Consider the following 12323-nt stretch of genomic DNA (forward strand, 5'->3'; position numbering starts at 1 on the left):
CTCAACAGCACACTGCCTTAGCCACTAAGCCACAGCAGCGGGTGCCCTTCATAATCAAGCCTTGGATTGAAAGAACACCCTATCTGTGAATTTATATTCTAAATGAGAGAACAGACGTTACCACGGACTGCTTGAAGTTCTTTACATGAATACAGCCCAGAGTTTTCAATGTTTGTTAGTTAATCAATTTTGAGGGTGCTTTTCCAGTGTTTATTTCACATACACTTTTCCAATGCACAGTACAAGGACTGAAAATGGCTTGGCACCTGTTCGGGGCTTGTGCTTTAAAGTGATCATAAAATGTAACCAGTATTGCGGGAAGCGCAAGATACAATGACCCACCACAACTTTGCTTTGCAGCTGCTTTACACGAGGAATGCACAAAGTAGAAAGGCGGCTAGCATTCCACTATTCTATTAGCTTGCAATGCGTACTCAAACAGTTAAAAGAAAAGACCATGTGTGGCATGAGCTTTTTGTCTTCCAGTTAATCCTCGTCCTCACAGCTGACGAAACACATGCCAGAAAATGCGCGTTCTACTGTCGCTTCAATGGTGGCAAAAAAAATCGAGGGAAGCTCGTGACAAGGCAGGTCATTCTTTGCTGCGCAGTAGAACATCAATTACAATAGAACAGAACACAAGTGAAAACAGTAGAGCCTCAAGAATAACATTACCTACAATGGTGAAGCTAGCAGCAGAAATTGATTAAATTTCTGCACCCTCTATGTGTTGAGCGATAAAGAGAGAGCGAAAACATTAACAAGAGTTGAAGCAGGAATATTCACAGTCAGAGTCTTCAGTCGACAAGGTTGGGCCACTGAGACAGATAATTCCTGTTACTGTACGAGGCAGCACGTAATGTCCGAAACAATTTTGAAGAAGGATGGCAGGCAAAGTTTAGACATTGCAGTCAAGCAATGTGGCTTTCCCGCAACACTCGCACCGTGCATTGGTTGCTAAGCAGTTGTGCTTTTAAAGGTCTGTATGCAGAACGCAGAATGGGTCAGTGCGCTTCATCTCCAGGCCAGTGGTGCCTGTATCAACTACGTACAGACTGAAGATCCAACTGCTGATGGAAGCAGTTTGTGCTTTTCTAGAACTTTGTAAACCGTGCTTCCGCAGCTAGCACTGTGGTCGGCTTAGATGCAGCAAGGCCTCAATTCGCTCACTCACAAAACGTGCAATCCAGTGTTTTCAGGCGGCCTCTGCTATTTCAGAACTCCTAGTACAGACACTCTATTGCGTACTTCGAAAACCCTACGCAGCACCACGAACGATGCACCCAGCACTTGTGCAAAACTCTGCTGGTGCAAGCAGGACTCACCACACTGTAGATGCCAGTGGGCAGCGGGATATCCTTGCCTCGGCTCTCGTAATTCTGCAAAGGAAGGAAGAAATAAAAAGGCTACCAAGGCGGTTGGTTTAGCCATCTTAGAAGCCCAACACACTGAACTCACACGCTTCCAGATTGAGAGTTTAATCCCTTATATGCACTGCGAGTATATACACAGAAATACCAGCACTCCAAAAATCGACACACGAACTCGTCACACAGTTTGTTTCTACAAACTTCTGCGATGGCAAGTACACTTTCTTCCGGCAAATTGTGTAAATGAAAGCCTCGGTAATGTTGACGCAACTGCACGTTGAAACAAACCAACTTCAAAGCATGCCACACTTTCTTACATGCAAGGTATACAGTAAAGCCTTGCTACAGTAAACACTCAAGGGACCCTAGAAACATGTCTCCTGTAACCAGGCTCTCTTGTATGCGGTGTTGCTAACATGGCCAACATAGAAAAACCAACCAAACCGTTTTTATTCAGGTGTCTCTTATAAGGAGGTTTTACTGTCAGCGCAATGTACCGTATAGTGCGGAATATAGGTCGAGATTTTTTACAGAAAAATTTGCCAAAAAGTCAGCCCTCGACCTATATTGCAGTCACTGGCAGTTGTCATCTGGCGACCGGGCAGCCCATCGAGCCCATCCAAACCACAAAGGCACCATCGCCACCACCATCAATCGGACGCGACGCCATCTTTGTTTTGTTGCTTTTCTCACTGTCGGCGAATGTGTGCGTGCTATTTTCTTGTTGCTCAAAATGAGTTTAGGCACTTGGTGCCAGTTTACAGCAGCATTTAAAAGAAAAGTTGGGGGTTTTCCAAGGCCAATGACGTGTCCGCCTTGCGCCAGTTCGGTATCACCAAAAGAAGTGTTGCTAGCGGCGTTAGCTGAAGGGGCAGCTCGCGGTATGCAACGCTCGGAAGGCCTCGTTTCATGGGCGCTGCTCTGTGCACCTGTGCGGCTGTACAAAGAGGCAAATTTTGTCCGCTAGCGTCGTGCGATGTCTCTACGAATGGACACCCCAAGATGTTTGCTAACCGTCTGCACAGACTGGCTGTCGCTCTGGTCTGCACACGAGTGTCCCATGCTTTGCGCTCGCTTCACGATGACATGGTCTTGCGAGTGTTTAAGAAGTGCTGCATAAGCAATTCCCTGGACTGCACGGAGGACGACCTGCTGTGTGGGCGACAGCGAGCCAGAAGCAGTCGTCGGACGATACTTCAGACAGTTTTAAATGAGTAATCTGAGACGAAACAAGTTATAGTCTCAATAAAACAATGGTTGGTACCTAATTATTTTTTTTTTGCATTTTTCGGCTACAAGGTAAGGGGTCGACCTATATTCCGCCTCGACCTATATTCCGCATTATACGGTACATAGTGAAATTTTTTAGGCAAAACGCTGATTATACAAGGGGGGGGGGGGAGGTTGCAGTTTATATAAAAGTGAAGCTTAGGCACACCATTTCTCAAAAAAAAAAAAAAAAAAAAAAAAACTGATGTGTCAGTGACTTCTGGGATGGGGTGCAAACTATACAGCATCAGGGGAGGGGGCTTTGCACGCTACCAAAACACTGTCCTTGAACAAGCGGCAAAACAAGAAAGTGCAAATCACCGACTGCCTTAGTAGGAGGCAAGGCACTTACGAATCAATTTAAACTTGGCCAATTGGGAAGCTGAAAAGTGAAAAGCAGACAGCAAGAGCTTAACGGCAATTGTTGCCGCAATGCATGCAGTGGCAGGCATTAGGTTCACACGGCTCGCACAGTGTTTTGCAAGGCCAGACGTTGCACAGTGCAATGCAGCGGAACTGAGTGACTGACGAGTGTGGCAGCCACGAGGTTCATAGATTAATTCAAAATCAGTGCTTGGTGTGCGACCTGAGGACAGGGGAAATGTTTGGCATTCCCACCGATAACTGCAGCATTGAAAGCTTTTTGCTTTGTAGTTTACTATTGCCCCACGAGCTCTGTTCATTCCCCACTGTATTGACCACGCAGTTCATGGTGGCTTGTTTCTGCCCAAATAGGAGACGTAAAAATGTCCAGGTGATTTCTAGCTCCCAAAATAGATTTTTTCCAATCAATTTCTGAGCAACCAGGCAAGTGCTGCTTCTGATCATGATCACTGAAATAAACAAGGGATAAGATGCAATTTTGGCAAGAAATTCGAGCATGAGCATGTGACGAGTCATTTGTACACAAAAAAAAAGTGCTTGAAGCCCCAATACTGTGACACTTCAGCAAAAAAACTAGAGCAGTTCCAGTCAACATGAAAGCTGTTGAAGTGCCGAGCAGTGATTTGCCAGAGGGGTTTAGACACCGTCTCTCGACTACTTTCAGTATAAGCCTGGCGTTGATACCGAAAGTAGTCAGCCCCTGAAAAGGCCTCTGAAGAGACTCTAGATGGAGTTTTTATTATTCAGGGGTAATCAACGTGCTAATTAGTGATTTCTTTTTTCTGATTTTATGTTATTGTGCAGTTATTTGTGGCCTAGTAATGGCCATGCCCGCGGCAATGGCGCTGCGCAAAGATCACCCCCAACACTTTGCATACGAGTAATGTGTGCCTCTGTGATACAATGGGAATGACATAACAGCTTCGTAACACAAGGAGACCCAGGTTCGATCTCGACCAGGGGAAGTGGTGATCTTTCCGAAGCTTCTTTTTGGGCACGTGACGATGAAGTTGAGACCCTGGACAATGTATGACAAAAAGCAGGTTCCCTAAAATGCTCTGCACTTATTAAAAGCCGTTCCACTCAATGTGAAAGCTGTCGGAAGTGCAGAGCAGTGATTCGCCATTATGGGCTGTGGCGCCGTTATCCGCTCACTGCTATCACCCGATGCAATTCAAATTTCCCGCCATCGCAGTGCTCGTGCGCCCCCTGCCTGAAACTGCGCCAGCGGGAGTTCTGTTCTTTTTGTGCTTGCTTTTCCTACTGCACATGCCGGCATTGCACTGCCACTTTTTTTTGCTTACTATCGTAAAAACCAAACCAACGAGCGTTCCTAAGTAAATGCACGCAGGCACTGCCTGTTAATTACGTATATTTTGCCTCAAATGTACCTATAGTATCTTTGCGCAAAACAGGGAGATGTATGACAAGCGCCAGCGGTTTAAAAGTTTCGAATGGTTATGACTATACAAACCGCACGGTTTTCGAAGCCTCTGCGTCCCGGGACGCCCTATAACACAACGCCGGGCTCTACATGGGTCTGTTCTCTCAGTGCACCACCTCATTCCGGCAGTCGCTTGACATCGATCGTTACAGCAAGGTGCGATGACAAGGCGAACCCCTAAAGTGCTCTGCACTTGAAATAAACACTCTGCAAGCCGCTTCGCAGAGGTCTCAAGCGTACATGACTGCATGAAACTTGTTCTCCAAGAAAAACACGCGGTGCCATACTACCTCGAAGAAGGAGCAGCACTGGGTGTCCGGATCGGTGGCCTGTGCCCTCCGGTACGAGGCTGTGAGGCTGAAGCACCGGCCGTCCACCACCCGCCCGTCGCGCTCCAGGCTCACCTGCGTGTTGTGCGAGGGACCGGCGTGCGTGCGTCACACCGTCTGCCATCACATCTGTACAAGCACACGCATGTCACGTGCTGCCACACCTCTGTTTCGTCGGTTGCGGAATAATGAGCAGCTACTCCATCGCCAGTGCAAGAGGCCCAGTGACTGCCCTTTTGTTTTGTTTGCTCGGAGGTATTACCACTTCCACAGTTTGAGGGACATTAAAGGTTTTAACAAAACAAGTGAACCATTGAATGCACCTGTTCAGATATATTTGATGGCCAGCATCCCGCAATACAGGAAGCAGTATAGTTATTACCACAAAACAACCATCACACTAGGGGTGTTCAAATATTGAGACTTTCAAATATCAGAGCAAATACCATGAAATTCAATTCAGCTTCAGATCAAATAGTCCAATTTACCCGCCGCGGTGGCTCAGTGGCTAAGGCGTTGCGCTGCCGAGCACGAGGTCGCGGGTTCGATTCCTGGCCGCGGCGGCCGCTTTTCTGATGGAGGCGAAAAGCAAACGCCCATGTGTACGAGATTTCGGCGCACGTTAAAGATCCCCAGATGGTCGAAATTAATCCGGAGCCTGCGCGTATGTGAGGGCCCGCGCGTATGTGAGGGCCCGCGCGTATGTGACCAGGCCCGGTCTTTGACACTGAAGAAAATTTGTTTATTATATTTGGTTTAGTGTCTTCCTAGCGGGTAATCAGACGGAGAATCTAGTCTGTACAATCAGGTCATGAAGGGAAACGCAAAAAATAAGGGTTTAAAAGTGCATGTAGTTTAGCTTACAACGTCTGCAGTTCGGTCACATCGACGTCATAATAGCTCGTATTCTTGCACGAGAGGCACCATCACCTTTAGTTGTCTCAGCCACAAGTTGGTATTGCTAAAATTTTTTGATCCACATTTGAATCCACGAGTATGTACGTGCGCTGAAATATTTCACCTCCAGTCATTGTTAAGCGGTGGTTTCTTTATCACGCGAGTTCGATTCCCCGCCGCAGCAGCCGCATTTCGATTGGCGCGACATCTAAAACACGTGTACATAGACATAGGCGCACAGCTCCAGGTTGTCTGAATTAATTCCTTCCCCGCTAGGGCATTCCTTGTTACCGCATCTTTGTTATGTTGTACACCAAAATATAAAATCTTGAGGCAGTACATAAAATGTGATTAAAATTACAGTATAGTGACCGTCAGACCTAGCAAAATAAGTTTTTAAAACAATGCGTACAAGTAACATCAAAAAGAGCGCAAAAATAAACTAAGAATATTCATTCTAATGGTCTTTTCTACACTTCACGTCGGAACTATTAACGGCCGGGCCTATGAGTTCAAGCCTAAGCCCGGCCCGGGCCCACGGCGTTGAGCTTGAGCCCGGCCCGGGCCCGCTGATAATCGACTTCGGGCAACCCGGCCCACGGGCTGAGTCGGGTCCGGGCTTCGGGCCGGCCCGGGCCCGTGCAGTGCTCTACTTTCTTGTGCCAAAGCATTCAAAACCCTGAAGTTTCCTTTAGTGGTACCCAGATGCCACTGGGAGCTTGACAGGTGAGACGTCCAAACTAGATGTTTAACTGGAATGAACTACTGGAGCAAAAGCGGGGAAAATGGCTGCAAAGCTTGCCAATCACATGCCACCAATGTTCACTTCTTCCATTTCTCTGGTTACTGCTCGATGACGATCGGGTTGCCTCAGTGGTGGCAAAGGTGATGTTGCGACGATTATAACCGATAGTTGTGGCAATATTGTTGTTCCATCTGTGCTTTGATTTGGGTGCCTCCCCCCTAGTTTACTTTCCCAGCTTCTAGCTATCATTTGCTAACCTGGCTGTAGTGATGTCAGCGCTGATAGACACCGACAGGGCTGTTTCCTCTCTCACTGCGAGTATTGTGTTCCATTCAACTCAGTCAACAGAAGCGAATGGAATGGTCGCCGCTGGTGCCAGTGTTTTGTTCTCTCAGCAAAGTCGGGGAATGCCTTTCTTACCTCCTGGCAGTCAGAAGGACAGACGGGGGCGGAGGTCAAGGCCCTCAAATAGTTAGTGCACTGCTTTTGAGTGAGGACTGGTTGAAGGAGACAGTCTGGCAACCAAATGCGGAAACTTCAACGAATTTGTCCAGAGCTGCGGCTGCGAGCGGTCACAAGCAAGGCTTGCTCCCGTGGCGATTTCTCAACTCCAGAACCCCACACATTTCTTATAGGCCTTCGGGTCCCTATAAGAGATTGAGCGGTACAGTGAAATCTCGATATAACGAACTTCAAGGGACCGCGGAAAATTGCTCGTTATTCTGAAAGGTCGTTGTAGCGAAAATCGCAAAATTTAAGACAACAAATAAAATTCAAATGCCTAAAACGACCTACCTGTAGAGCTGTGCATCCTTGAAATCATTTTTCAGGAAAAATGCACAAGTGATCATCAAACAATGTACGTTTGTTTAAAGTAGTTGGCAATTTTCTTCTGGTGCGTGCAGCACGAGCTTCCTAGCAGGAAGGACTCCAACTCTTCCATATTCCTGTGTACTGACTCCGTGGCCGCGCGGTTTTCCCCGGAAATGTGCGATTTTAGTACGCTGTCCAGCACATCCGCAGTCGTCACGTGCTGGTTGCAGTCTTCAAGTGCTGCCGCGGCACCCTCAGAGGCATCGTCGTTCATGCCGTCCTCGCTGCCTTCTTCATCCTGAACGCTCATGCTCTGAAGATTGTCCTGTCTGGTCAGCTCCGCTGATGTCCGTGAAGATCCAGCGAGCAACCCGAGCAGCAGTGGAACATTAAAAACTCGAGGTGGGGCGCGAATAGTGCGGGCGCGGCTTTCTGGGCGAAGGAGGCCACCCATGCTTCATTTTTTCCCCTTCTCACCTTATTTTGTCTCTCTCTCGCATCGGCTCGTGCATTCCGCGGAGCAAGTTGCAAGATGTCCTCTTCTGTAAGACGTCCTCTTCAGCATACGGCTCCGGTTTCCGCGATTGTTTAACGGAAATACAAGAATCTCCGGCCTTGAAAATATGAGTTCGTAGTACTGAGGCGTTGTTAACATGACACAGAACTAAATAAAACGATCGTTATTTTGAAAAGTTCGCTATTCTGAAGTACGTAGTAGTGAAATAATTTTACATTAAAACTATAAGCAGTCGGCGTGGGATTTCTTAAATGCTCGTTAATCTGAAAAGATCGTTAATGTGGTGTTCGTTGTACCGAGATTTGAGTGTAATACCTTCCTCATGCGCTGCAGCGCATTTTAATTTTAACTCAGTCCATCTTGTGTCTTGTTGTGCTCCATCGTCTGCAGTAAATACTTGTACGTACTTGTGAACAGACTTTTCTTCCTCGTCTACCTCCTTTGCCTTGTGATCGGGTACCTCATAACCCTCCATGGCAATGCCACCCTACCCCAGCAACAAATTGAACTTTACTCTGACCTTGACTGGTGTAGAGCCTTTTACATGCTGGGCTTCCATGTCCAAGCGGGTGGTTATGATGATGAAAACAGTGAACAGCAGGGCTGGTAACAGCACAGTGAAAGGCAGCGCAGAGCAGGCTCCCCTACCTGAGGGTGTATGCACAGGTTCTTGCGTGACGTGAGGCAGAGTCCCAGCAGGGCCATCTCCTCCCCCGTCTCCTTCGTGTACTGCTCCAGAAGACGGCGCAGCTCCTCCACAACCTGAGACGGTCCCACAACAATCGCTCGGTCACAGTCGTGATGCCGCTCGCGCCTTTAGCCCACAGAACTTGCTTTGCCACACTCGTTAATTTCAGTAAGCCAGGTACCTCACCACAACAACGCACTCAACAACCACAGCACAGCTCGTTCAACTAGGTCCTGGCGAGCGACCTCAGAAGCCTTTTGCACCTGTATTACTTCATTTACTCCGTGTTCCCCGTAAGAAAAAAAAAATTGGGCTTGGTGTGACTATTTTTTTTTCTCATCTACAAATTGGTTTTTAAGGTAAAATACCTTTGGGCTTTCGCCCGTTTTTCTTGCCATAGCTTGGCTGGAGCCTTTTGCACCTTAGCACAACTCACAGACATGTGTTTCTTTTTTACCAGTTAAAACATTTCACTGCAGCCCACATATTTCACTAAGCTTACCACTTGGCCTTCTTTATGTAAATGCAAGAAACTTAAAATTCTGAGCCCCTTCCCTGGAGTTTTCTAGCGACAGTTTAGCGCAGGGGCCGGCAACTTGCGGCCCACATGTGGCCCACAAAAGAGTATGATGCGGCCTCCCGAATGACTTCATAACTCTCCCCCTACCCTCTCCACTTGTCACTTCCTATCTGAAGGCCGACACGCCAGTGTTTACCTAAAATGGGATTAGACAGGAACAAAGAAAGATGATCACTTCTAGCTTCTAGTTGGCAGTGTCCCTCATCTTCACACTTGGCGAACATATTGCCAATGATTACCAGATATTTATATGGTCAATAATACGGCAATTTTTTTTCTTTCCCTGCAAGGCACTCCCCCCCCCCCTCCCCGATTTGCCTTCCAGCCCCTTGGCGTGTTGGCTTCATGCAACTCGGCCCTCCACCTCGAAAGGTTGGCAACCACTGGTTTAGCGCATCAGAATCAGTGAGGACATTTGTATATAACAACCGTGCCTCTTGGAACAACAGGTGGACGCTGCCACAAAAACTCAACACAGCTCAGTTTTCAACTTGAATTGATCTCAAAACTGCTCATAGTGCCATTAACTGCAACATCTTGCCACGACAAGCAAAAGCCGTTATGCTCGCCAAGCAGCACACACTCGCCTTCTCAATCTCTGGCAGGGTACGTGAGCAGTACAGCAGCTTCGACACAGCTGCCGGGTTGGCCTGCAAGGGAAAACACAATTAGCAGCAGGCTCGTTCTGCCGCGCTACAGCACCAACAGCTCAAAACATGCGAATGTTGGTGGGATGCTCACGCTTTTAAGGAGAACCCAAAAGACACTGCGGATGCTCTTAAAATGCACCGTGTACGAAATCCCGGGAGGTCACAGATAACTTCGAACTGAGTTCAACTCAATGCAAGCTGAAGCAGGCCACGAGTTGGGAAACAGGACCCAGGGCACCATCTTTCAACGTCACCAGACACTCAAGACTTGTCACTTTCCTTCTGGAATGGTGCAAGGAATGCTATTGCAGAAATTGTCCAAGCAACCACCAAGAGGCAAAAATGAAGCTGCCCATGCAAGCTTTGACCATCTTTCTTAATGCACTGGCGTAACATAATCCAGTTACAATCCTTAGCATCAAGCAGTGGCTCTCAAGCACGCTCTTATGAAACACACGGTACAGCACTTGAGCTCCGCAAACACCAAAACTGATGCCCGTTTCTTTCGCACAAGCAGTAAATACGTTTTTGATATCAGTTCATCTTTGTCTAAAAGTCTTGTTGCCGCAATCTGCTGCCACTGTTAGTTTCTGAATCCTCACGACCTGTTTCTGCTAGACTTGCACCCCATGGAAACCAAGTTTGTTTCAAAACCCAGACGGGACCTCCTACACTGATTCGACTACAAAAATTGCTCTGCATGCTTCAAAATTAACAAATTAACAGTCCCACTTGTTCAAAGTAAGCTTGAATATTACAAGTTACTGTGCCTACCAAACAGCCTTAGCTGACCTTTCCTCGGCCACAGTAGTGTATTTCACATTGAATCAATAACATGGAACTATTCTACCATCCCCTTTGAGCTTGACTTATCTTATCCTCAGTTCTTCAGGTGAGTTCTCTGTCTGCTATTGGGCTGATTTTCTTTTTTGTGATTTCTTCTCCTGGAGAATAAGCTGCAGTTTTTACTCATGAGTTTCTAAGAACTATCATGCTCGTTGCTTCAATTTAAAGCATGAGCAGCACTTAGTCTTTTTTTTTTTTTTGTCAATACGCTGACATGATTTCGGTTGTTATATTCCCACTAGACTATGATCATTTCCATCTGGGACTGGGATATCCAGGTCACCTTTCATGTGCCTTCTACTAAAGGCCTGCCTGAGAATCCTGTCGGTCAGTGGCAACTGGTCCACACGGATTAAGACCGGTTTTGAGCCCTACTGGTTCCAGATGCTACTGGTTTGGCCCTACTGGTTCGTTACAGCTGGTTTAATTTGGGAATTTTCCAACAACCCAGTGGAGTTGGGACCAGACAGAACCAGTAGAAATATTTTTCACCCGAGCAATGCCATACAACAGTGAATCCTATATGCAGAATTTTAGTCTCACTGCAAGCTGCAAGCAATGCAAGGAGGCCAAGAGATGTGTCATGCATGTATCTTATTTCCCCACCAATACATTGGCTAAGAAAACTGCCTGCATCAGTTGAGATAGCCACGGTGAGTTACCCACAAAAAATGAAAACTGGCCCCATTACCATTCATTCTATGGCCATAAATAAGCAGCTGCAAAGCTAGCCGCGAAGTTGCATCGCACTGACCGAACAAAAATGACCTACCTATCTATACCATTTTGGGGGAAGAAGGGATAGCTTACAGGGCGGTGCTACGTCTACAGCAGTGCAACTTATAGACCACAAAGTATGGTATTTCGTGCCAGACCATGATTAAAGCAGCAGTACTGCTAAGTTGCAAAGATGAAAGCCACTTGCCTGAAGTTTTCAGGTACTTCTTCGCGCATATTAGTTATTGATTGATTGTAGGGTTTAACGCGCCGACGCAACGCAGGCGATGAGGCGCGCCGTAGTGGAGGGCTCCGGATTAATTTTGACCGCCTGGGGATCTTTAACGTGCGCCGAAATCTCGTACACACGGGCGTTTTTGCTTTTCGCCTCCATCAGAAAAGCGGCCGCCGCGGCCGGGAATCGAACCCGCGACCTCGTGCTCAGCAGCGCAACGCCTCAGCCACTGAGCCGCGGCGGGTGCATATTAGTTATCTCAATAGGGGAATTTCAACAAGGGCCACAAATGTGCCTTCGAAAATAATCTTGGTTTTTATCTTGTTCCAGGTCACCACAACGCTCTCCTCCAAGAGGACGGTGCGTTTGAAAGCAAGCACACTTTCCTAGAGGTCAACTTTTCTCTTGCACTCCCAGTAAATTGTACAGGAAAAGTACGTAAATCACTCAAGAAAACTTAATTCATAAAACTGCACATATGGACGGGACAAGGAAAAGAAGAGACAGGACAAGCGCAAACCTTCTGCGCTCGTACCGTCTCTCTTCTTTTCCTTGTCCCGTCCGTATGCGTAGTTTTATGAGTATGATGAACCAACCAGCCCAACAACATGTTTCACTCAACAAAAGTGCAGCACTCAAATAAAGGGGAGGGCGTGGCCAACCTTCTGGTAGGCCAGGATGAGCGAGAGCAGGGTGACTGTCTTGCCAGTGCCCGACGGCATCTCCAGCACTCCGTGACCCTGCAGCATCAAAGGTCAGGGGTCAACAACACGCAGGGAACGGGAAGCCGTGCACACAAGCCTTTTAATGGACGCAGAGTGGCCAAGCAAATTGTAAAG

General features: G+C 47.4%; 1 protein-coding gene across 1 annotated transcript in view; it reads right to left on the bottom strand.

The window, feature by feature from the left end:
- The window catches only part of Xpd (general transcription and DNA repair factor IIH helicase subunit Xpd), a 71740-nt gene that overhangs the window by 56107 nt on the left and 3310 nt on the right, over positions 1-12323 (bottom strand). Inside the window, exons 3-7 of the mRNA XM_077707101.1 lie at positions 12147-12224; positions 9624-9686; positions 8417-8530; positions 4758-4871; positions 1326-1379 (exon numbers count right to left, since the gene is read on the bottom strand). Of these exons, the coding sequence (XP_077563227.1) occupies positions 1326-1379; positions 4758-4871; positions 8417-8530; positions 9624-9686; positions 12147-12224 (423 nt within the window). The remainder of the gene's footprint in view (positions 1-1325; positions 1380-4757; positions 4872-8416; positions 8531-9623; positions 9687-12146; positions 12225-12323) is intronic.

Source organism: Haemaphysalis longicornis, unplaced genomic scaffold (assembly GCF_048455015.1).
Source record: "Haemaphysalis longicornis isolate Haplotype H1 unplaced genomic scaffold, Haemaphysalis longicornis Haplotype H1 scaffold_4, whole genome shotgun sequence".
Lineage (NCBI taxonomy): Eukaryota > Metazoa > Arthropoda > Arachnida > Ixodida > Ixodidae > Haemaphysalis > Haemaphysalis longicornis.